This window comes from Blennius ocellaris (genome assembly GCF_963422515.1).
Source record: "Blennius ocellaris genome assembly, chromosome: 13".
NCBI classification, from domain to species: Eukaryota; Metazoa; Chordata; class Actinopteri; order Blenniiformes; family Blenniidae; genus Blennius; species Blennius ocellaris.
In genome coordinates this window covers 11,558,876-11,585,222 of record NC_137662.1, presented here as the reverse complement: position 1 = coordinate 11,585,222, position 26,347 = coordinate 11,558,876, and the positions used below count along the sequence as shown (strand labels likewise).

Genomic DNA, 26,347 nt, shown 5'->3' with positions numbered 1-26,347 from the left:
TTCTCTTGCTGCCACCCACGACGTCTGACATCTGTTCTCCACCTCCACCACACCTTTTACTCTGCGTATCCCTCTGCCATTCTTCATGCCACCTTCCTCCTCCCTCATTGTTCCTCACCTTTCTCCCTCTTCTTCAACGCTCTCCCTCGCTTCTCCACCTTTATGTGAGATTCTATGGCTCTCCTCAGAGATCTGTCAGCACACGCAAACCGCGGCTGCAGTGCGCGGGTGATAATGAAGTGTCTGGGAAAAGAGGATTAGGTGGAGTGGCGGGCATCATCCCTGTGGTATAAACGCTCATCTCTCCCTCAGGAAGGACACATGGAGTGTCTTTCACCTCAGTCCGACTGCCTGTCTCAGCGTCACTCTCAGCAAGCATATTGGGATGGCTGCTGTGGCCCTGAGGAGGCACCAGCGAGGGGGTTAACACAACGACGGGCCCCGGTCCTGGGAGACGCTCTGCGTTTTCATCCTCTGACACCCGCCTGTTCATTCTGCACAGTCAGGCTGAGAGGAGCATAACAGGCACCGGGAGAGTGACGATCTTCACCAGGGGAACGCGCTGATACAGAGGGAGAGAGAGAGAGGGTGAGAAAGAGGAAAAGTGGAAGATAAAGAGGAAGAAACTCCTCCTCTTCCCTGTGGTCTGACAAAAATATGACAGCTTTCCTCTGGAGCCCACGCTGCCCTCCCTGGGTTGAAACCTTCCTTGTAGGCAAGTGGCCTGTCAGACACAGCTAACTAGGCTGCCCCATGAGGGATGCAGAAAGCTTGACAGTTTGTTACTAGTTGGCAAAAGGCCAGCACAGCAGGTCAGTTCCTGCACAGAAAGTGTCACTGAAGTGCCACTGATCAGCCAACAACCAGCACTTTAGAGATGCTTACATAAAAATGTTGGCTGTTTTACTCCCCCAGATAGTTCATAGACCCATTATCAGTACAGTGTCACATACATGCCTCAGATCTATATATTGCCCCAGTGATGCTGTAGACTTTAGATACCTGGGAGCTGCCAGGGCTGTGTGTTTATGTTATTGTGACGCATAGGGGGTAGTCGACCTGTGGCATGAACTCTTTTGGACCCTCTTCTACAATGAATGAGTGCAGAGTCTGCTGAAAATCAAGCCATATGGTGTATGTGTGTGTGTGTGTGTATGTACGTGAGCTTGCTAAAGTTGACACAGCAGAATGGGACATGGTACATTTACATCTCAAAATGCAACACTGTAATTTAGTAATTGCAGTGATTAAAAGAAACTGGCCACACCTATTTGTATTAACAGTCTGAGTGGCTTCCCTTCCAGATTCATGTGTGTGGTCCAATGCTCTTGATTGCAACTGAAAGTTAGGGGAGAAACTGGCATGCAATGTGAAAACCACACTTGACACACACTGTAGTTTCTCTCAGGCTAAGATTGCATCTGCAATAATATGTGGTTCAAAGTAAATGGCTCCTCGAACAAGGTTATTCCACCTGTCCTGAGGGCTGTTTATTGATTTAATGGCTCTGCTTAATGACGGTGACTTTACAGTTTCATCCATTGATCTCAAATGGGTCCTCATTTACCTTCACCACTGTCAAATAAAACAAATGGATTGTATTGGATTAGATATTCTCCAAACTGAATAAAGCAACGGAATGTTTGATCAACAACTCTTTAAAGTATTTCACTAAAGGCGAATGATCATTTCAAAGTTAATATCAGGCAACATGAATTTGGTAAACAGAGGAATTATATATATTTAGTCTGTTTTAAGAAGTGTACTGCCTCTCTAATAGGTATGTTGTAAGAATTACTGCAGCTTCCAATCTGAGAAAGCATTATGGAAATAACAGGGTATGTGTATGTCATGTCAGCCATCTGTGAAACATTTGTGAGCATGTGCCTGAGCTCTTAGAGCTCCACATAATGTCCCTGTAATAGCATTGCCGTGATTGGTGAGACTATGGGATGCGGTAGTGCCCTGCTAAGAACTGTCCCCGTCTGTCAGATCCCATCACTCCTACGTGCATTGCTGGGGGCATCAGGACCAAAACTGACCACTGAGTCAACTGACAAGACAGTTCAGCATCCATTTATCTTGGGATAAGTCTCCCACATGCATGCACACTCAGACACGCACACTGGCATACCATCATTCAAGCAAATGCTTGCACAGTCACATCCACAGTCATTGTCATAAAAACAAAGTCACAGAGACACATTTATGTAATAGACGCAGACACTTGCATGCAAAGGAAAATAGACAGTGCAGTGAAGTGTGTGCAGGTCCGACCCCCTAAAACAGGCATAATAAAGCCAGCGGAGGATACAAATGTGCTCCGACACTGGGGTTTGGTAATGCGCTAACTTGTCTAAAATCTCAACAACTGACCCAGAAATGCATGAGCGGGGGGTTTGGGGTACTGGAGGAGGTCATGTGTGATGCAATGCAGAAGAGAACTAAATTGACACATTCTTGCCCACTCCTCAAGCCCCGTGGTCGTATTATCACACTGAACAATGAGAGGTGACAGAATAAGGTGGACTTAAATTGATGTGAAAGTTCTTTGTTGTACAAAAGGTAGAAGAGATCTAAGTGACATACATGCAGAAGAATTGCAAAATATTACTTATTCAAAGGCTACGAGAGAGTGAATGAAACAATGAGAGAAAGAGAGAAAGAGAGAAAGAGAGAAAGAGAGAAAGAGAGAAAGAGAGAAAGAGAGAAAGAAAGAAAGAAAGAAAGAAAGAAAGAAAGAAAGAAAGAAAGAAAGAAAGAAAGAAAGACAGACAGAACACAGAGGTCAAACTAAGTAAAACAAGCAGCTGCAATATGTTAACAGCAGCAGCCCTGAGGGAAAGAGCACTCAACTGCAATATATTTACTCTAAACTAAGCATTTCTGAGAATTTGGAATGGCAGACTACATGTTTGCCTTGTTTTCTTGCAGAATGCCACATAGGTAAATAATTACATGCGAGTATCAGAACTTTTTGAAAAATGAAAATTGCATGTCCCTGTGCTTTTTGGTTATTTCAAACACTTTATTTTATTTTATTTTTTTACTAGGACATTAATCTCGGGTGGAGGAGCTCGAATTCCAAACTGATAAGGCTCAGTATTTTCTCTGTCTTCAGATTCAATATACGATGAGAGAGAATCTAAAGGAGTGGAGCATTTCACCTCGGATGACCCAGCAGTGAAGAAAGGCGTGTGAGAAAGTGTCAGTTTGAAAATGATACTGAAAATAAGTGGTTTGGGTACTGAGACTCTCCGGTGCCCTTTTTTTGGCACAGAGATACAAACCCATTTTCCCCTCTTAAATTGACTGCAGCCTAAGTCAGGCTGCAAATGGCATGTTTTAGGATTCTTTAAGGCCAAGGAGAACGGAAAAGAAAGCACAGTTAAGACAATCTGTTCTGCCCATATCCAAACCTCGAGCTTAAAGATACAGCCAACAGCAATTTAAATCTTATCCCGTTCTAGACTGAAACTTTTAGAAACCTCGACCTGAGTTATATACATGTGTACGAGTGGTTTCTATGACGCTGTCAAGTTACTACTGTGTCAGCAAAGAGCACTGAGAGTAAGCGTGCCTCTGTGTGGTCCTGGCTATCTCCACCTCGCTTGATATACAGTTGGATATGCTGATACGTGTGCTGTTCAAAGTTAGACCCTTCCTCTCACTGCACTGCGGTGCGAGATCAAGTGATACCATCAACTACCTAATGACATGACTGCCGCAGGCAACGGCCGGCAGCTTGATTTATACGCGGGGACAAAGATGAATGATTCATAGGCGAGGAGACAGATAGCGCCACGTGGAAGCTGTATGCCTCTCTTGCTCCCTCTCATACATGCATATGCACCTCTTCATAAACTCCTCAGAATGCTCCCTTATGTCTCATAAGCCTTACATCACACAGTTGACCGGTCTTGTTATCACACCTGATGATTGTTCTATGAATTTTCCACTCCCTCCTTTTATCTCTACTTTTTTCTTTTTTTTTTTCTTTTCACACACTGTCCCCATTTCCTTCCAGTATTCACCGACTCTCTGGACATCTCTTCTTCCCTCCCCCATTATAAAGCAATGCTAATCCTAAATATGGAACCCACTGTGGTAGGATAAAATGAATGGCCCAATCACTCTGCATCAATTAGTCCATCCATCACCGCTGATTGGAGGAGAGGGAGGAGAGAGAGGGGGAGGGGGACGCTTGTGGTGACTGTTCTCTGTGTTGGCAGGAGGGAAACAGAAGTGGCATGAGAGCAAGCTTTCTCTCAGAAACACAATTTCCATCAGTATTTGGGCACTGCAGTCCACCAGATGACCTTGTCCTGTTCATTTCAGTGGAATGCCCTCGAAATTGCGTCACCGCTGTAACAATTGGTTGCTATGATCTGACAGCTTGGGGACACTTCTCACATGGTGATTTTTCACTGGAATGACTGATGCCTCTCTTTACCTACTCACTGAGGTGATACCTACTACTGCATACGCAATAAGGCTATGCCAACAAATTGATTGAATTGAAGGATTGGCAAAGAATTTTACAGTTGATTTGCTGTGAACACAATTATTTGATAACTTGCAGGGATTCACAGGGGAAGCAGAATTTGCCCAGCAAATAGGCTTTGTTAGATATGATATAAACCCAGGAAAGTATGGAATTGCTAGCATAAAGTGTAGTATTAATGCATAAACCCACTAAAAAGTTCACTACACATGGGAATTGTATGGTTAAGTTGTTCCACTGCATGCAATTTATAAAATGACTCCTCTGCTCGTGCAGGAATTAGGCCAATTCAAATGAGTTTGTTTCTTTATTTGAATTATTTAACTGGAAATCACTGGCTCAAACCAATCTAGAAGGGCACCCCCATTTTTGAATGGCGCTGTCCTGAATATAACTTATTCAAATGAGACGTAAATATACTTCCATCGAATCACATAAATAAAAGAGTGGAAACTAAAAATGTGTTGATGTCTCGTGTTTACCTCATAAATAGCTCCTAACAGCAAGACTAATCCCAACGAGGGGGACAGACGCTCATTTATATCAGAGCCGTTTCTACTGCTCTTTAAAAAGCACATGGAACAGTAGAGCATGAATACAAGGGAGGCCCAGATCATCGTGTAACTAACCCCCCTCTAAATACGAGGAGATAAGTAACTCCCAAGAGAACCCCGATGACTGAGGAATCTTTGCATTCAATTTATCATTTTACATTATTTAGGCTGCTCCATGGGGAAATACGCTATATTTGTCATAAGTTATGCTAATGGCTGTTACTACCATTTGTGAACTAAGGACCATCAGTCAAGCGCAGTGTGCAATCTATGAGCTATGTGAATAATGTGTCGTCTTTGAGTGATTAGTTTGGGGGCTTCCATGGAGCTGCGTCAGGGAACCTGAGGCCATCTAATTCAAACCGTCACACAACACCATCCTCTATCTCGACCTGCACTCCTCCCCCAACACACAGCGCCGTGCACTGCTCCCCTGCAATCTCCTCAATAAACAAGACTCCAGCAGGACCCAGACAGAGAATGGAGGTTCACCTGGAGGTGACAGGAAAAGAAAACAGAGCTCCTTGCATAACGAATGGAGATCGAGATAACGCCACGGAGCACTTAGGAATCTTGATAAAGGATTATCCAAACATGTCTGAAGTTGAATACATTGTCTTTTTTAGGCACACTAAAGCACAGTGTTGCAGTGAAGAGTCAGCCCTGCAGGTACTGACCAGTTCTGCTGAACTTGCGTTGCTGATAAACTCAGCAGAAGCACATGTTTTCACATTTCACTCAGAGGTTAGAGCCAGGACTCTTCTGTATTCTGTTAATTAGGTTTGTAATGGAGCAGCATTATATAGGCATTTACACATCATTTTACTCAGGAGAGCTGCTGGGAAATGCTTTGTCATGTTATTTTGAGCTGACATCCCACGATATCTGGAGTTGCAGAGGAGAGCAAAACAACACACGGGCACCATATCGGTCAGGCTCAACGACAACAAGTATAATTAATCTCCTATATTATAATTGCGTGACTCACTCTGTTTATAAAACTTGTCAGGGTGGGCCGCTGAAGCCACACGGTGCTACAGTCTACATTATGTAAGCAGTGACAAAGGTGAGATCAGTTTGTGTTAGCAGCTCGTGGCTCAATTAGCCCAACGCAGGTCCAACAAAACAACTTGTGTCCCACTGCTTGACTGGAGAGAAATGAGCCCCCAAACCTGAGAAGAACGATTTGTTTGGGTGGTCTAGTTAAAGCCTGGTGCTAAATAGGCAACGGTTCTGGTTAGAATGTTAATTACCCCATTTCCCTCCTGGATGGAGACATCAAAGCCAAGTGGAAGCTCCCTCTTTGTGGCTACACAGGGCTTCATGGTGTCATTACATGGCTCGGCGTGTGCTTCAATGCTTGTATTTGTGTGGAGGGAAAAAAAATAAACAGCGGCAAATGGAGTGGAAAGGCGTGATAGACAACATGATGTTTACATTAGGTCTATTCTTTTGGGACTGTGCCAGCATCCAGCCATGCTGTGACACACATCACACGAGCAACCTGCTACCATTCATAATTACCCTCTATTCACAGAGGCCTCATTTAGCGTGCTATTATCAGAGATCATTGTTATTTTGCTCTATGTATGTTGGGAATCCCAGTGAGACCAACCTGTCTAATGTAGATAACAGTACTATTTTGGTTAACCCCATTGTGTACATAATACTGAGGATGCACTATCCAGAGAGAATTCCCATCAGTGATTTCTAAGGATTTAATAGAGCATCAGGGCATAAGAAAAATCTTTTCTTAGGATTTTTTTTGTTGTTTTCTTTTTATCTTCATAACTAATGTTAGAAATATAATGTGTTGTCTGGAGGAAAAAAAAATCTCATTCTGAGCTTTTTTCTTTTTCTTCTTTCCATCCTGTTTGGCTGCAAGCCAAGAAAACAATCACTGCCAGAAATGTCTGCTTGCGTTTACCAAGACCCAGTACCACACTTGAATTAATGGTGTGATATACAAGAGGTGAAACCCTTATCTCAAAAAAATACCTGCATGTCTAAGGGACTAACAAAAAAGAAAAAAAAACAACCTCAAAGGCCATGTGAAGCCAGAAGTAGATGCTAAAGTGTGTAGGAGGTGAAGTAACTTCCATAAAGTAAATATTTTGTCCAGTTTTTGCACACTGGCAGGAGGCCTACTTCCTCCACTGCGAAGGGCTAAGCGTGGCTCAGGTGTGTGAGGCCAGCATGATGGATCATCCTGTTGTGCAGCAGCACCTCTGCAGAGCCCCGAGAAGACAGCTGGGAGATAAGGATGGCCCCATATGAGAGCACATCTCCTCCTCACATCGATCCTCACCGCCACCAAGGCAGGAGGTCTTCACATGCCAAATCTCAGATAGAGGCAGGAGGCGGCAGGAGGGGGCAGGAGGGGGCAGGAGGCGGAAGGAGGCGGTGGGCAGGACAACAACCCAACAGGTTTGCGAGTTTAGCTGCCACCTCCGAGCCATAAAGACAGTGGAAGATAAAACAACTCTTGGCTTCATCCTGATACAGAACCAAGGGTGCAGAGCGGAGATTCTCAAAGTGTGGGCCAGACATACCTTTGGTGAAAAAGCTGCAGATCAGGGGTATGCCTTTTTTGATCATGATTTTTTTTTTATGCATTTTTTTTAATCTTGACAAAAACAAATGCGTTCAATTCTTTTATTTAAAAAAAAAAATAATAATCTGAATAAATGAAAAAGAGACAGTGAAATTAATTGAAATGAAACTTTTAAAAACTTTAGTTTAAACCATAAATGTTTCGGACAATACATGAACATGTTTGACATTTCAAATTGAAAGCACCAAAATAATAAGTCTTTGTTATATCACTCTCAATGATATTTTCTCATTTGAAAAACATGAGAAAAGGTGCTATTAAATTAAAAGTTATTACTTGACGTGAAACAAAACGCGAGTGTTAGATGGAGGTTTCCGTGTGGTTCAAGTTCTGTGAGAGGGGCTTATACTCCCACACTTTGAACACCATCGGTGTAGACTTTTGTCTTTTTGGAGGGGCAAATGACATTTTCAAATGTTTAATTTTCTTACTCCGGTTTTCATTATTTGTTATGCTAACAAACAAAAACAAACCAAAAAAAACCACATGTAAGAAATCATCAATTATTACACTTGGCACTTCAGTTGTCATGGTCATTATCAACACAAGGGATTTAGGAGATAATTGACCTGGTATTTTGTGCCAGTAACTTGGCAGGAATAGCATCGCTGGAAGTCAATTAACAATGAAAGGAGGATTTGCTCTCAAAAAGAAAAAAGAAAAAAATGGCACTTGCAACAATTAGAATTCCTCTGGAGTTAATAAGCACAGCTGCAGGTCACAATCAACTGAAATGTTTTCTCGCAAAGTATGACATTAATTGACACATAATATCTCACCATCGAGGTTCGACGCCACCAAATTCCTTTTTGTTGGAGCTTTTGTTGAAACTCAGAAATCTGTATCAGCCTAACACTGACATTAGTTGAAGAAATCAAACAGCACGGCGAGATTTGAAGAACTGCAAAAAAATAAAAAAATAATAAAAAAAATAAGGTGCTCAGCCACAAAATAACAATGAAACTATAATGGCAAAGAAGATTGCTTCTTGTGTTTCTCTGTATGTGGTAAATCAATACAGAGAGTCGACGGCAGTCGCGACAGACACCAATCAGGAGGATGGTGGGCTCTCCTTTACAGGGCCTGGCTTGGTTATGAAGACGCATGTTTGTGACCTCTGATCTCAATCACAGGAATTCTTCAAATGGTTTAGCTTGGAGAGCCTCTCCACGATACCGACACATTGTGATTCCGAGCTGAAAGTGTGCAGTCTTAAACATGTATCAGATGAGATAAGGACCACTGCAAGCTGCATGATTAGATGTGAGGACCGATTCTTCAATACTATACACACTTTAATGTACACCAATGGCACCAAGTGCCACACTGCTCTGATGCATTCTTAATGCATACCTTTTGCTTCCACTGGCTCACATTTGTCCAGTGCAAAATGCATAATGCGATGTAGAAAAAGACTTTTGCAAGGTGTAACAATTCAATCCAAATAGGATGCTTTTTGTTAAAACCAATTCCCCCAAAAATTCCATATAAAATTAGTTTGTTTTAGAGGAGGATTGACAAATAAAACAAACAGCAAAAGCTGTTAAATTGCAATTCAACAACAATAGAATCTAGAATAGCCTGGTTCAGTCATTATACAAAAAAAACCACACACACCCACAGTGGTGGTTGCATTAAAACAGGTCATTCTAAAATCCAACCACTGTGTAAATGTCCGGTAAGGTGTTTATTTTAATAAACATGAGGTCCTCAACATACAACACAGCTGTCAAAAAATATTTTTAAAAAAATTGAATACATTATAATTGTACATTAAGTGGGCTTTTCAAGTCTGCTGAGCCTGGTTGGATGAACAACTGAAGGCTGTCATGAGACACAATCGAAGTGACAGCCAACACAGATGGATACGCAGATAAGGCTGAAGCAGTGACCTCCTTTCACTGTCATTTCATTGCCTCATATCATTAACCCCCCCCCCCCCCCCCCAAAAAAAAAAAGAAAGTACATTCTACATGTAACTGGGGGGCTCTCAACCCCAATCTCATCTTTCTGCAGCAAAAACTGATTATTTCAATCATGTCATGACAAAACTCACATTAAAAGAAAAAGAGTGGTGTTGGGCAATAGCTTTCCTCTGCAGCCCTCTACCCATTACTGCCACACTACAGTTGGCTGCCTCAGATTTCCTCCATTGCTTTGATGATGATGCTCTTCGGCAGGCCACTAAAGTAATGGCCGCCTCTTGGTGCGCGAGGCCACTGTACACTGTGCCGGAATGTGGTGGCGTTACAGTCAGCCGTGTGTAATACCAGCACTTGGACTGAAACGGACACTAAAGTCTGCTGCGAACTCAAGGAAATACTGTAGACGCGCTGCATGCCAGATCGCATGAGGGCAACTTTGATAGTTTCAACGCAGCATGAGAACAATCAGTCAGAAGGCGTAATGGAAAACAAAATCATTGCTTACCTCCTCCTCCCCCCAGAAGACTGGAGTTTGCTGGAAGAAAAGAGAAAACAAATGTGTCAATCCAACGCAAATATCAATACTGTAACATTTTTGAAAGAATCTGGGATCTGAAATATAAACAGTTCATATAGTGCCTTTATGAGGAACTGGCAAGGGAGAGACGTCCCACTTTCAAGGACTGAATTCACATCTTAACACCGTCAAACAGGAATGTCCCACTCGGAAAGTGGGACATTTCAAAAGATTATAGAAGCTGTTTTGAATTGATGACAGTTTATTAAACAAATTTTTCGACAAGTGAAAATATTTGGATTACATAAGTCGCGCAAACAGTTATTGACCAACCAAGAACAGTGGCAATGCATGTGTATATGTAAGAACTATGGATAACAATGATGATACAAATAAACCTGCATTTTGTACCAGGAACCACCACGAGCACCTTGGGTATTTCAACCACTGGACTCAGGGTCTAAATTTAGTTTGGAGATCATTTATTTGTCTTAAAATTATCCCTGGTTTTGGAGAACTACTTTTGAAAAGGGATTTCAAGGGTGAGGTTTGCAGTGCTGACAATATCAGATAGGATGACTACTCATCTTGTCTGATTTTATCTGTCGTCTTTTCAATTTATTTTTGGATCTGCCTTGCTACGAGGGACCATCGCTATTCACAGTATTTTCTCAATTGATCTGTTGACAATACAATAAAGCCCCATCAAAAATGGCACAGGTTGAACATGCTCCATGTTTACTGTCCGTCGAACAATTGTTTGTGCGGCCTTCTAATTGTATGACGGTGGTAATGTTTCCACTTCAGATACATTAACACATAGTACCAATTCCAAAAAGATATAAAAAAAAAGGACTAATATTGACGTTACTTTCTCAGTTACACCTGTGATCGCACATTTGAAGAGCTGTCTTCCAGAAAACAAGATTTAGGTTTTTGTTTGCTTACAACAACACCAGAATCATCCTAAGATTATGAGTGACAGAAATAGTTGATATATTTGCAAGAAACAAAAGGATCTGCATGCGAGACAGTGTGTTGTTTTATTGAATATTAAATTAGCAGGTTGGCAACAAATGCGTGATTCAATCAGTAACTAATTTCAATATACACTCCTTGGCTCCTTTTCCCCCCGTTGGCAACACGGCAGTGGTTACGCTCAATAAAAGATGTGCTTCATTAAAATCAATCAACAGTGGACTGAAGATTTATAGTGCTGTATCTCCAACCGTAGGATAGTGAAATCCTGTTTCTGCTGTGACTTTGTGAGGTCTGAGTGTGACAGAAATTGTTGGATACCAGCTGAGGTGAACTATTCCCTACAAGGCGTGTTATCATAAGTAGCGCTGTTTGATTTTCACATGTGCCACACGGAAGATCTATAAAAACACCATCAAAGTAAAGCCAAGCAGGCTGATTTGTGCTGTCAGATTTAAGACAGTTTATCTCACAAGCGCTCATACGATGACCAAGCCCCGAGCAGCTCCCGAGCGACTGCGTGCTCAACATTAACCGTAGTTCACTGGTTCAAACGAAGGCGACTGTCAGAATGCTTTCTGCTGGAGAGTGCTTCATTAAAAATGAACCTATTTTCATTTTGCTCTGTCAGTTTCAGACAGCTGTTGAAAAATTACAGGGGTTTTACGGTACATCTGTTAATTTGCACGTCAGTGAAAGTAGCTAACCTGTGTGTTTGAAGTGTAGTTCATACGGCGGGCACTGCTGGAATCATACGCCGCAACACGCTTTTAATGATCTTCAGTTCCAGCTACAGCATTGCTTATCATTAGCAGTGAGCACCATTACAACACTATTATTCCTCAGAAAAACAACTGTGGGAGATAATGACCATGTGACCCTTGAAAAGTCAAGTGTATTTATTTATTTTTAGGACTTATTAGGCAAATAAAGCTTCTCCTGAATCCGTTTCCACACACTTCTGCTGAACCATCATGGCTCTGCATTGTTTTCATCTGAGCACCAAACATATGAGTGGGCATGACAAAGAAAACTCTCCTGCTGCAGAATTTGTTTCATCAAAAGGCTTTTGTTGTGTGTGTGTGTGTGTGTGTGTGTGTGTGTGTGTGTGTGTGTGTGTGTGTGTGTGTGTGTGTGTGTGTGTGTGTGTGTGTGTGTGTGTGTGTGTGTGTGTACACATGCACTTACAGTACGAGTGCAATGTACACAAACAAAAAAGGCAACTCAAACAGTGGTGTACTGACAATCCACTGTCATGTTTACAATAGCACCTCTCCAGGTTTTTCTGTGATGAAAAAGACACTCGTGCTCCCGCAGCCTTTGTTCAGCTCTGGAATCTGTCAACACTGAGCACACAACGCAAATGTGCACGATTTCCCAAACAGCCCCCTTTTACAACTCGCCTGGTGAATCTCCTGCTCCTATGCGAAAGCATGGATTCACGGGATCCATTTTTGAGGCATTTTCACACAAGGTTCCATCGATCCCAATGTAACCATTGGAATTATGCAGCCTTAATTAATTAAACTTCTGCAATGTAAATTTCTTCAGCTTCATGTCATTTTGTCTATGATCAGCACAATGAAAGTAATAGTTTGAGTGCCAGTTCAGAGCAAGCTAATAGTATGCTAGTTTTCTGCAAAGTCTATCATCATTGTCTAGTCTCCTGGGGAGTCTTCCTATTCCTGAGCTATTAAAACACTGGGGTTTAATTACCTGACATTATGGAAATGCATGCCTGAGGGGGGCGATTCATTTACTCCACACCTAATCAGAGATGGGAGATGTGGTTGCTAATCAGTCTGACACAACACTCTCCTGCATGCATGTGTGTGTGCGTTGTGTGCGTGGTGGTAGTTTTGAACAGAGGTAAGCTGGGGGTGGAGATATTAGATGTGTTCTAACCACATGCGACTGGGTGTGTTTATGGCAATAGCCCACTGGGAGTTTGCAAGTGTTTGCATCTTCAGTGTTGGCTTTGATAAATATGGCGGTCCAGAGAGGTGGGGGGAAAAAAAATATGCTGTTTTATGACTTTTCATTTCCCCTCTTATCCCACCACGGTCCTCTCCTTTAATGATCTGAGTGTCGTGAAACATGTTTTGGCCGTTTATCTTTTAGAACAATGTGCTGCTTATGCACACAGAATATCTGCAACCTACAGTCAGAGCTCGGCCCACATGCATATCAGGGGAGGCATAAAAATACCACAATGAATGTGGACTTGTCTTAGCAATGCATTTCTGAGCACGCCATTAATACAAAGCAGCTGGTGGAGAAGCGCAACCTACAGCAGGACAGAGGGCAGCCCATGAATATTTGGCACCAAAAACCTCGGAGCTGGTGCCTTGTTTAGTGTGACATGCTTGAGAAGTGCTTCAATTATCCTGAGTGAAAAATCAAAACAGAAATCCATATTTGGCCACATCCAATCCATGATGCATATTTTATAGTGTGTGTATTAATTATGAACCAGCTCTCCTTGCTGTTCTGCCTGCCAGGGGCTCAGTCTGGCTTTCTTGTGAAGGATCAACACATTTCTGCCTTCAGGGAAGTAGTAAAGAGCCAACCATTTTTATTATCAGAAAGTCATATGTAAACTTCTACAGTGGCTATGCACGTCTACATGTGGAGTCATCTCTTTCTGTGCACCTCTGATGGGGTTTTGACATTGGCATCTTCTTTTTCTAAGCATATCTGAAACTGTCTAGATTTTATTGAGCTATTTTGCTTTTTCAAAGTTTTCATGAAATAACCAGATTTTAACTTCAAAAGCCACATTTAAAAAATTAAATATCCAAAATACAGCTGTGGTGCTCATTTAGAACTGGATGCCTTGAAGCAGCGGAGGCCTTGATGGTTTGCAATGACCCAGTTAATGAGAAGAAACAGTAAAAAAAAAAAAAAAAAAAAAAAAAAAAACAAGGCGCAAGCAAACAGTAGGAGTTTGTCAGGAGAGCTCGAGTGTCATCCTACTAGTAACCACAACATGGGTCATAAATCTCAGTGGAAAGGCTCCCCAGACTGCGAGGAGATGGTAGGTCATTAAGAGCTGCTGGTCTTCACCATTAGTCTGGCCCATCAAACACATGCCTGAACTGTCAGTGTGGGAACACCCACTTCCTGTTTGCCCTTTGCCCTTCCAACACCTCCCCGCAGCAACCTCATATACCCCCCCAGCCAATGAGGACACAGCGGTGTCGCTGCTGTGTATTTTCACAGCAAGAAATATATTGATAGCAGAGCCCGAGTCAGAGAGTGTGACAGGCAGTTTATGAATTGTGGCACCACATCAAGAAAGCGGCACAGACACAAACGGTGTGAAATAATGGTGAAACCACCCTCTGGCCTCAGTGTGTCAACTTGTTTGTGGAGCTTTCATAAAAGTGGCCTGTGTGCACTTCATTGTGCGAGTCCCGTGTGTGTGTGTGCGGAGGGCACTGAGCCATGGGATCAGGCCTGCACGTTTGGTGTCGTCAGCAGAGCCCTAGATCATGCAGTTAAATGGGAAGTGCTAGTGCATAACCACAAAACCTCAAGGCAGTAAACAGATCCACTGTCTACCTTCTGGTCTTTGCCACCTCAGCTGAACCCTTTAAATATGCGCCATCAAATGCGCACTCACCTCATCCTGAGCTGCCTGCAACATGCTTCCCTCAGTGAGCTCAGAGGTTAATAGTGTGTGCTGCAGTGACTTTGGGGATAAAAGGTGTGGGAACTGAAAGCAATAAAAAAAAGTTTTATGGTTCAGGTTGTCTCCTCTGTTGCTGAGTCCAAAAAAAAAAAAAGCTAAAAAGATTTTCACAGGGAGCAGAGTCACCACTCTGTGATGCAAAGCCTGTCAGTGCCTGCAAACCTTAAGAGGACAATAGGAATTAACAGTCAAATGGATTGTTTTATTTATTAAGTTGTGTTGTCACAGGGTGCCACTTCTTTTCACTGACTGCTGTTTTTGAAGTGCAGTTTATTCACCCTAGATGAAAAAAAGATTAGAATTTTGCCAAATAAAAAGCACAAACTAGGCCAGTAGAGCCACTCATTCTCATCACAAGTCAAATTATTTCTTCTCTTCTATTATTATGTCTTAATTAGAAATTATATTTACAGCTTGACACTGATCGAAGAGAGAGAGGACAGACAATAAAAGGAAAGTTAATCATTATTCTAGACTTTGACACATTGATGATGATTGGAGGTCCCTCTGATGTCCAACATGTCAGCTCTGAACTACAAAGTCCACTGAGTCAGCAGAATTAACACCATGGAGGAAATTCTTTTTAGAGGCAAAGAATGCATTGCTGCACATAAACACCCCTTTCCCAACACCATTCCTCCACAAAAACATACACTAACGCTGTGAGTTTATAAATATGCTGGTATGCAAATACATTCATGTACATTTAGGGACACACAAGCCTGCACAACTGAAAATATACAAGCGAGGATTGGGTATCTAAAGCAAGCTGTCTTCTGTCTGTGGGGCTCTGTGTGAAATCGAAGCAATTCTAACCTTTAATGATGGAGGCTGTTTTGCTTTTAGTAGCTACTGAAACTCACACAAATAGAAATAAAACTTGAATGAGCCACCAGTTGTGGGATGCGAGAAGTAAGGCAACAGTGGTATTTCTTATTTGTGGCATATTAAAAATGCATGCTGCACCACACATGCTGCCTCGCCTGATAACGCTGGTTGGCATTTTTGTTCTTTATAGTTTGTAGTGGTCCCTGAGGAGTCAGGCTGAGCCAGACAGACTCAAGGCAGAGGTGGCGTGCGCACACACACACACACACACACACACACACACACACACACACACACACACACACACACACACACACACACACACACACACACACACACACACACACACACACACACACACACACACACACACACACACACACACACACACACACACACACACACACACACACACACACACACACACACAGGCTTCATGTGGAAGAAAACAAAGCAGCAGACTCGAAACGATGCAAGTGTGGCTGAGACAAATAGCTTGTACGAAACACGAGCAGCAAGTGTCAGAACACATCAGTAATGATATGTCAAAGTACACAGTGAAGTACACGCATGCTAGTGACATTGGTTATTGAAGAACTGGGCTCTAAAGGTAAATTAAGTGCACAAGCAATATCAGGAAACTGAAACATAAACCTTCAAGACCACAGCAAACTGAAGAAATGGTGAATTTGGCAGAATCAGCAAAGAGAAAAATTGTTGTGTGCGTGTGCGCGTGCGTGTGCGCGTGCGTGTCTATGTGTAACGTGGCCAGATGGACTCTCACAGCCTTGTTTTGTGCCAATACAACACTACCGCTGGAGCTTGTGATTGATTTGGATCATCACACTTTGATTTAGTTGCTAGGTTTGAACTCAAAGAAAGATTTCTGCACACACAAAATAATTAGTTTTAAGCCTAATTATAGTTTATATGTGCTCTGGAGAAAAAAACATTTTGTTCATATAATATGTATCAAACAAACCTGTGACTGCTCGTCTGTGTGAAATGAAGAAGTTCACAATATCATCTTCCTGTCAGATCCTGACTCATCCTGTCCTTGGGAATTAGTCAATAATGCCATTATGTCTGCCTCCTTTGGAGCAGAACATCTTGCTGCAGGTATTTCATAAACTCGCAGAAAACAAACCTACAAACTGCTGGAAGTGACAAACACAACTTCAGCTCCTGGCAATGTCATGATGAAACCTTCTGTGTATTGAGCAAAGTGTACTTGAGTTCTGAGCAACTCGCCTATGTGCATATTGTAAAGTACATACAGCAGAAAGTAACTCGGAATAAAAAATAAAAATTAAAAGACAACGGTGACTGAGGACATGCTTGTATTTGGTTAATAGCATAATTTTCCTTTGGCTCCAGTTAGCTGTGTGTGCGGCCACACCTCATTTTATGGGCAACACAATACCAAAAAAACAGTATTTGCTTTATAAGCAACGTGCTGGTGGTATGTCGAGTCTGCCTGATTGTAGAGAAGTGTGTTTTATGACACAGGTAGATGGTGGATAATGATGACTCTCACAGACCAATAAACTCAAGCAGACCTGACGCCACAGGTTGAGTTCAAAGTGTCCTTAGATACATAGTGAGAAGATGCATTTTTTTTTTTGGCAGCTGATGTCAAGGTTTGATTCCCTCCAACTGTTTTAAACTGCCATGATGAGTATTAAATGCATAAGCTATACTCTCATGAATTCGACCAGGCCCATAAGAATACAAATGAACTGAAAGCCGTGACACCAGCAAAGAAACCGTGCTGGCGAAGAAAACCCCTGAATCTCTATATGGACATCAAGCCGGATAAACAGGCCCCTTTACTCCAAAACTCCACTATCTTCAGATGTGCAACATTTCACACCGCTGTACATTTTTCCAGTGCTGTTCCCCCTGAAAAGAAATCTTTTTTTTTTTTTTTTTAAACCACAGAAAACTATTTTGAACTTTGCAACTCCCGCAGCAGTTCCTCTTCTCCTACGCTTTCTGACAGTCCCTTCCTCTCCTTTTCCTTTCACTGTCGCCTTCTCACAATGGATGAGGAGGAACTGGCTGCCGAGGTTGTGAAAATCCTCGAACTTTATAACCCGAAGTGCTGTTATCACAGAGACGATGGCCAAAAATATAATAAATAAATAATGGTGAAAATAGCTTTGGAGATTGGTTCTTAAGATATGAAGTTTAAATGGGAGGTGTCTATTAATCCTAATGTCTGCACATTGTTGAAAACATTTTCTTTTTCCATGCAGGAGGGGAAAAAAAAAAAAAACAGCTTTTGTTGTTCTTATGTACTGTGTGTGATTTCCAGGTGCAACATTTCAAGTGTGAACTATGTTATGACTCGGTACAATGTGCATTTTCAGCTTTGCTAAACTAATGCAATTAATCCTGCGACATGGATAAAAACTGTGGCCTGTTTTGATGGGGATATAACAGAATGGAAGAAAGTCGCCAGGTTGTAAAGATTAAAAGTATTGCGGCGGTGCAACACTGCTTCAACGTTTAATGCAAGGATGTCTATGTATATGTGAAAATTCCAATAACAACATGATTTAAAATACTTTTACAGCTATGCTAATTTATAACCTAGCACGTTTGAACTTGACAGCTACTGTGAACATATTATGAGACACATCTGAAAGAGAGGTGGGAGTGTGAGAATACGCTTCACGTTTGAAAACCTTGATGACTCTGGCAGACTCTTGTTGCCTTGAAGATCACTGGGAACTCCTATCTGCCCCTTTACGAGCCGGACCCACGGTCATCCTCTGTTCTTAGTAAGTGACTGTCACCCATTCGATATTTCCAACGTTTATAATTAACTTTTTTTCTTTTTGCAGCTGATGAGTTCTCATCTGTGCTTGTCTCAACTCACGTGTCTTTAGCAGCACATGAATGTCTGTGATAAGAAAAATAAATCGCTTTTAACACATCTTGAGCGCATAGACGTTGTGTCTTTGAACTTTATTAGTTTTGAAATTCTTAATTCACAGTATCACTGCATCACATTCAGCCTGATGGAGATTCTTTTTTTTCTTGTGCGCCAGCTTTAATCAAACGATGTAAACATTCAGAGGGACCTTGATGCTGTCTGTGTTTGGAATTCATCGAGTCATTGTGTTGAAGTGACTTGGTGAAGGCATTGAAATCAACACTCATTTCTCAAGAGTATTAGTGCTACTTCAACATTTAGAACAAATGATCAAACAAACAAACAAAAAAATCTATTTAGTTTCAAGACCGGCTGAACATTTGTCGTATTTTCCGTCACAGCTATTAAAAACCCATGGAGCTCAAAAATGCAATGTGGCGCAGAGATGTGTGATGCCTTGTTTACCTGCGCTCCTGCATACAGTGCTTTGTGTGTAACGCAGTTCAGCTGTGTGGATTTGTTTTTGTGGGAAGCAACAGTGGAGCTTTGGTGTCAAAAATAAGACAACAGTTCAAAATCGCTCTGATAACAACAAAGTAAATTATACTTTAGGTTGAATTTTACCTTAGAATCCTCATTACAGTATTAGCAAAGCCTGTTGGTTGCTTTGTAAATGTATTCATATTCTCAACAGTGCATGTCATATCGCTGTAGTTGAAATGATGTTGTTTTTGCAGCTTCTTTCAAGAACTACTGCACCAGTGTTATGATGTCTGAATGTATCAATGTGACAACAGGCTGGTGTCACAGTGATTAATCCCTTTCCTCTGCAGGCTTGTCACCATCATAACAAAGCAACAATACCAGATGCCAAAGCCAGCCCACATGTCTATTGTTATAATTACCTGACCTTCAAATCCACATTAATGAGCCCAGGATGATCCCATTCTCTTTCATCATTTGGCTTCCGAGCCCTCCTTTTATCTAACAAGGTCACCTTTCACAACACTGCTTCTCCCTGAAATACACAGCCCCCTCATAAATATACATCTACCTGCATCTGCTCAGCCCCCAATGCTAAGAAGGGAGCTTGGAGAAATTACAAGAAAATGAAGCTGTAGGTGGGCTGTGCAAAGCGCAAATTTGTATTTCTTATGAAGTTGACACAGAGGGAAAGAGAAAGTCAATGCCACCAAAGTTAGACACGGGGAACAACTTTCTAATGATTGAAGAGTTACTTAATAATTGTTTTCAACACTAAAGACACAGCCTATTAGCAAGAGTGAGACAGACTCGCTGCACGGGCTCTAAAGGCATGATGCAGGGGTGCATCATGAGAGCAGGGTTCATTAGATGATTTGTTTCGATCCTTTCCCACTGTTTTAATCTCAAATGCACCGCGGTTGTCACAACAGAATAAAGTATCTGCGATGTCATGGGAACCATAAACTAAGAGAGTGAAAAAAAAAACACAAAAAAACCCCATCCAATTATTCTTTTTCTTTCTTATATTTCAGCTACGTTTTTCAGGGGGGGCCAAAGCTTAATTTCTAATGGGTTTAAAAAAAAAAAAAAAAAACTTATTATGATAATGAAATTTCCTATGACTTAAAAGTGAACAGAAAACAAAAGCGATACGGATTAACACATAGATGCTCAAATTATCCTCCAATTAGTGACACATCTAAATGTTTACAACCGCGTAAACTCACTTTTTACATCTCATTGCTCATGGGCTTTACGATAAACAAGGCGCTATCAGTGCAGGTGACTGATGCCTGTGGAGGAAAATCCATAAATAAATGAACCAGACCAGAAAGTGTTTACTAAACGTTGTTTATGGAACAAAATGCAACGTTCACATTGGCATAAACAGGGAGATATTTCAAATGGTATTCAGCAGCCTGTATATGTGTGCCAACTTTAAGGAGGCGCCATCATTTTGTGGGTGAGATTAGACAGTTTGTCAGCAGACTTCAGAGGTCCAGTGTCACTGCAGAGCTCTGCCAGCCAGCAGTTGCATATTATGGCTTTACCCCATTGCATTTCTGTACTTATCAACCTTGCATTAATACAGCTTTGCTCTGACTGGTGATCAAGCCTGTTGGTATGGTAAAGACGAGCATGCTTCCCAGGGCCTTCACAGTCCACTGACCTCCGCCAGGTGCCCACCGGGCTGCCAGACAGTTTTCTTTACGATATCCAAAATAACATGGCTGGTGCTTCTCCAGACCGGAGAGTCAGGACAGCATTAAATTGGAGATCCTCAGCCACTGAAGTGTGGTTTCTGAATCGACTTCCTCTTTACATATCACTGCTCTTCCTTTGCAGAAAATAGCAGTCGGAAAATAAGGGTCTTGCCCCCGATCGCTCAGTCAAGGTATATACTCTCAGAATTGCAGTCCATATGGCTTAAGTGCAGCACATTGCATTAAGGAAGAGTGCATTGTCTTTTTTAACACTAAATGTATTTTAACTTCTCTTACTTCCTTAGCAAAATGCACTTAACGGGCACTCAAGAGGATCCATTCCCACCAGCGTCTATTTGATCACAGCGGTGTAAGTGTTGAGGTTGTGTGTGAAAGCAGCCCTGGATGCAGACGGCCTCTGTTTATGTCACAGAGACTCATCTCCCCGGAGCAACAATCACCAATCAGGCTGGAGAAACTCATCTTCTTTGCTTATTGAGCATGGAGGTTAATGCAGGCTAATTAAAAGCAGTTTATCCAAAAACAAAATGGTACAAATCGTTATACTTGTACTGTTTAGATGTGCATTCATCCTGTGGAGCCAAAACTTATTAACCCACTGATACTAAAACAAACAATTCTATATTGTGGAACAATTTAGATTGATTATGAACTAGTCTTTAAAATTATTTTGTAAACGGAACCTGTGTACTGTTTGTTTTTCTTTAATACACACAACAAAGGAACTGGTGGTTTGAAATGAGGAGCTTGAATGGCTAAATACCTAAATTAAGAAATCATAGTCTCGTCTGCTGCAATGCCTGATGAAAGCTTTTACGAAGACAGGCCAGTCCGGCTTAAATGAGAGATGATCTCATAAATAACCATACCTGTTTCAACATTAATATGGGTACTTGTAATGGTTTGATCATAATGGGAGGTCTTTACTTTGAGAGGGTTACTTTTCCGCTTGTACTTCAAAGATGATAAATACATCTCAAAAAGAATCTCTTTTTGTGGCAGCTCAACTTGCTCTCTTCTCAGATCAGAGGCTACAAAAATACTGCAACAAAATTAGCTTGGTCTTCCAGGAAATGTACTGAATACAAGTTAGATTGTTAAGATCGTGACTTCCCTTTCAAGACATTTAGAAAATACTTCTACATTTGAGGGTTGGAAAATTCCAAAGCAGGGAGATTAAAAAAAACAAATCAGTTCCAATCAGGAAAATTCCTCGTTTTGTAAAGTTTCCTTCAAGAGTTGGCTATAAAAACAGAACTTTGTGTTTCCGGATTGCATGTTCCATCTTTTTAAATGTAAGGTAGCGCTAAAGGGAGCTGTGAAAGTCAATAAAAGACTTGGAAGAACAGACAACAAAACTGCACACCAGCTAGGCAAAAAAAAAGAAACGAAAGGTTATAGAAAGGGCAGGATAACAAAGAAGACTTTCCAAAAGTACTCACATTCCTCACTTCTACAGAAGTTAAGATAGTCAAGTGAAAAATGACTTCGGTAAAAGTTTGATTGTACTTCTTTACATAAAAGCTCCCTTTTTATTTCACCCTTTTCAAGTGGAGAACACAAAACATTAATACTATTCTTATTGCAATAAAGCATTTATCAATGTGGATACGTCACCTAAATTATTAGCAATTATTCCTTCATACCATCATAATATTAACCTCGGTGAAGGTTGTATAAACACTATCAATTATGTTTAAATATACACATAAGGTATATCCTTGTTCATATTACCTTTCTGATGGAACTTGGAAGCTTTGAACCTTTGACTGTGACTCTGAATCAAGTGTGAAAATGTCAGGAACGGGAAGTGCAAAAAGTTGTGTTCAAATGCAAGAAGCAAAAAGTACTTCAGAAAAAGTGGAGATAAGTACAAATAACTGAAAAAAGACTGACCGGCTTATACCTCAATAACAGAGGAACAATTGTGAATAAACAGTTCACGATGAAGAACTGCTCATGAATACAAACATTTAAAAAATGATATCTCAAGAAAAAAATGTTTTCCCTTCATGCAGTTAATGTTTTCTGTATTGATGCAGCTCCACATCCTGCCTGTTAGAGGATGCTGTTTGCCAATTAGCTACGTCGCATATTTTTCTTGCAGGTAATGTAGTTGTGTATTGTAGAATTCTACCAAGCAAACACACGCTCCTTTTAAAAGTCTGCAATACAAGAGGCAACAATCACTTTGGCAACAATAACTCTGAACAAATGGGTAAAAACTGAGCCCTGTGATCACAACATGCAAAGGTGTGTTAAGAGGACAGAAAGGAGCAGCGTCTGATGAGAAAACTCCCTATGAACTACTCCGCTTGGATTGGAAATATTGTCTTTTGGGGTTTGTGGCAACCAGGTGCGATGGAAGCTCCGCATGGGAAGGGGGAACAATACATTCTTGAAAATATCAAACTTTGAATGCAAATGTCATGCAGTCAGTCAAGATAGCAGAGCTGAAAAGAGGCTGACTTCCCTGACATTGAGCCAAAGCACACATCAAAATTCCCAGAAAACTCAAAGGCAGCAAATCCAAATAAAAAAAAAGTTGAGACTCTGTGAAAAATGAATAATTCTTAAAACACTATATTTAATCAAAGTTTGTTCGAGGAAAACAAATTGAATGTGAAACTGAGAAATGCCTTCATATTTGAGAATTATGGGCCCATTTTGAATTTAATTCCAGTGACAGTGTTTTGGAGGCTTTTGAATTCACTGTCACAGCTCCTACTTCTGAATATAATTGAAAATCACTGTTTAGGTCTGAACCGTGTTGTGCATGTAAAACAGCTTAAATGAGCTCAACCCTCGAAGATATCTGCCAGGAATGGAGCGCAAAACCTTCAAAAATACAAAAACAGAAAAAAAAAATGCTTTGGCAATAACACAAGTTGTAATTGGGCAAATTCAGCTTCGCTTTGGTAATTTTGAGGGAACTAAATAGAGTAACAGAGCATTAACATTTGAGGTAAGGTATTTGTGTTACGAAGTACAGGCATTTGTTGGAAAAAATATAACATCAATAAAAAGTTAATGGTTTTTGTCAGTTATTTCTACACTTACAACACAAATTAAAACATTACAAGCTATCATTTAAATTTTAATCATGAGAATGGCCTTCAGGGTTTTGTTTTGGGTTGTTGTTTTTTTAAAAAGAGCATCCGAAAAACATCACATCTTGAAATATTATAATATTTTTAGATACTGTATTTTCATGAATTCATTCCAAACCAATTTGCAAATATCTGACAAGTGTGGAATTGTTGTCTCTTTAGTCACATTGGGATCACATGATGGTACCTTTTAAACAAACAATGGACAACTTTTTCACTCAGTCAGTCTTTTGAAATACACAAGGCTTCTTTCAGGATCTTCTTGGAGCCCTTTCAAAAATATACCCAAAGAGTCTGATAGAAACATAGTGAGACTGGCAGAGTTTTGGTTTTTTCTTTCTTTTTTCCCCATTTCAAAAAATAAATTCCAGCCAAATTTAAACACAGAAACGTCGACATGAGGAGTGGAGAGATCATGCGGGCGTTTTCCACTGACTTCAGTTGCTCGGCTTCGAGAGTAACTTGTTTACGTCAGCTGAATTGATACGATCCATCAGTCTGCTCAAATTGAGTTTCCCACTATTTCTCGCTTGTCTGAAAACATCCACCCAGACTGATGCTCAGCCCGTATTAAGGCCCCCTCTTTGCTCCGTCTCACAGTCTGAAGTCATCATTTGATGACCTTTTAATGATATTTAAACAGAGGACACAGCTTGACTAAATGGACCCTCTCAAACTCATCAGAGGACATTAGCCACAGAATAATGTGAAGTCTCACTTTATCGACATTTGATTCAACTAGTGACATTTTTCATTTTAAGCACTCGTCAGACTCCTCTATTCCCTTCGCTTGAAAGACGAGACATGACAAGGGAATTGCTCATTTCACATTATTTCCCTTGATAAAGCAGGTAAGTTCAGCACAGCCCCCTTACACTCGTACTGCCTTGCACTTTAGAACAGATCATCTGTGTTGGAAAGTCTCTTCCCTACATATTAAAGGCATAACATGCACATGATCAACCACATCTAACTCAATAACTGAACGACGTGTTGTGGGCTGAAACACTGGAATAGTCGCCTTGGGGATACTTAACTCGCCGAATAGATTGACAAGAGTTATATCTCTGTAAATTATATTGTTGCCATCCTGCTGAACTTTGCAGTGCTGTTTAATTGCTGCAGTTAATTGGCTTGCCTCAAAGCTCTTTGTTTCATTGCTGAACCCAAACACAAATCTATCGTAGCTTTTTTATGTTGACTTGCGTGCTAAAGCCGCCAAGATATACACCGAGATGTGTATCATCTATTGTGTGAAAAATAACTCTGAACTGTCGTTCTTGAAAAGGCACCAGTGTGACACTTCCTTTCTGTTATTGTAAGTCAGCAGACAGAGACTGGAGCCAATGGCAAGGAGGCAAACCGCGAGCTAATCCAAGCTAGTTTTACACAACACTGTCAGCTTTGGCATTCCTGTGTTAGAGCTTCTTACAAAAGGAGGAGGAGCAGTGAACACAGAGATGCTTCACTGCAAAACACCAATCAGACACGAAATCACACCAGCACACTAGTTACTTTGGGAGAGACCTGCCACCTCTCAAGAGCCAATTTATGATTCTTTAGAACACACTGGAGAAAATAAGGGTTTTTTTTGTCTTAGCTTTTTTTTTATTTTGTAGCACACAAACTGAGACCAACTTTGAGGCTGATTATCGAACCAAAAGTTAAGGAATGAAAAAACACGGGGTGGGAGAGCACATCTAAGATTTATTTCACTGACTATTTCGTTTAATTCCTTCTTCCTGCACTTGACTAGACATTTCCTGAAAACAGAGTAAAATCAAATGAATCCCTATCTCACTCTCACACTGGGCTAACTGAAATCTCTGCCAGGTGGGAGCCGACTAAAGAAGAAAAGTCTGAACCAGCCCCAGAAGAAAAAGCAACACACAAGAATAAATAGGATGAAATGCCAGCGCCAGGCTGTCTGAATTCTGCATAAAACTAAACATGCAGCAATAAAATGAAAGCTGAGAAATGGTGTACAAGGATTTGCCTCTCGTTCAGATTGAGAGCCCAAAAACTGAAAGAGAAACCAACAGGCAGAGGATTTGTTCTTCTGTTTTGCAAAAAAGAGCTCATGAGAATAAAATAGACTCTTCTAAGCCTGAGGTTATAAGGTAAAATATATTCAAATACTTAACACACAATTTTTATAACCAATGTGGCTTGACACACTAATTTAAAAATCATGATGGAGAAACTAGAAACTATGAAGACAAGACAGGAACTGAACAGTGCCTTAAAGATCCGACTGATTTTATGAAAGGCATGTCTCCCAATCAGAAGGTTGCAGGTTCGAATCCCTTCTCTGCCTGCCTCCATGCTGAATTTAGGGATGGGGCCGATCCGATCCAGTATCGGTATCAGCTTCCGATCTGAACGTAATTCACAGATCGGAAAATTCCGATCCAACCTGCAGAGACTTCTGATCCATGAAGCCTCGTCTCGCAGGCAATTCACACCTCGGTGAAGCTGCGTCCTACTCCATGCCAAACTCCCTGAAAATAGACCCAATCATTTGTGCTGCGT

At 41.1% G+C, this 26,347-nt stretch overlaps 1 protein-coding gene across 3 annotated transcripts in view; it reads right to left on the bottom strand.

Moving 5' to 3' along the window:
- macrod2 (mono-ADP ribosylhydrolase 2) overlaps window positions 1-26,347 on the bottom strand; it is a 419,737-nt gene that overhangs the window by 283,149 nt on the left and 110,241 nt on the right. For all 3 annotated transcript variants that reach the window (XM_080507957.1, XM_080507958.1, XM_080507959.1), the window contains exon 4: window positions 10,103-10,132. In XM_080507957.1, the coding sequence (XP_080364083.1) occupies window positions 10,103-10,132 (30 nt within the window). The remainder of the gene's footprint in view (window positions 1-10,102; window positions 10,133-26,347) is intronic.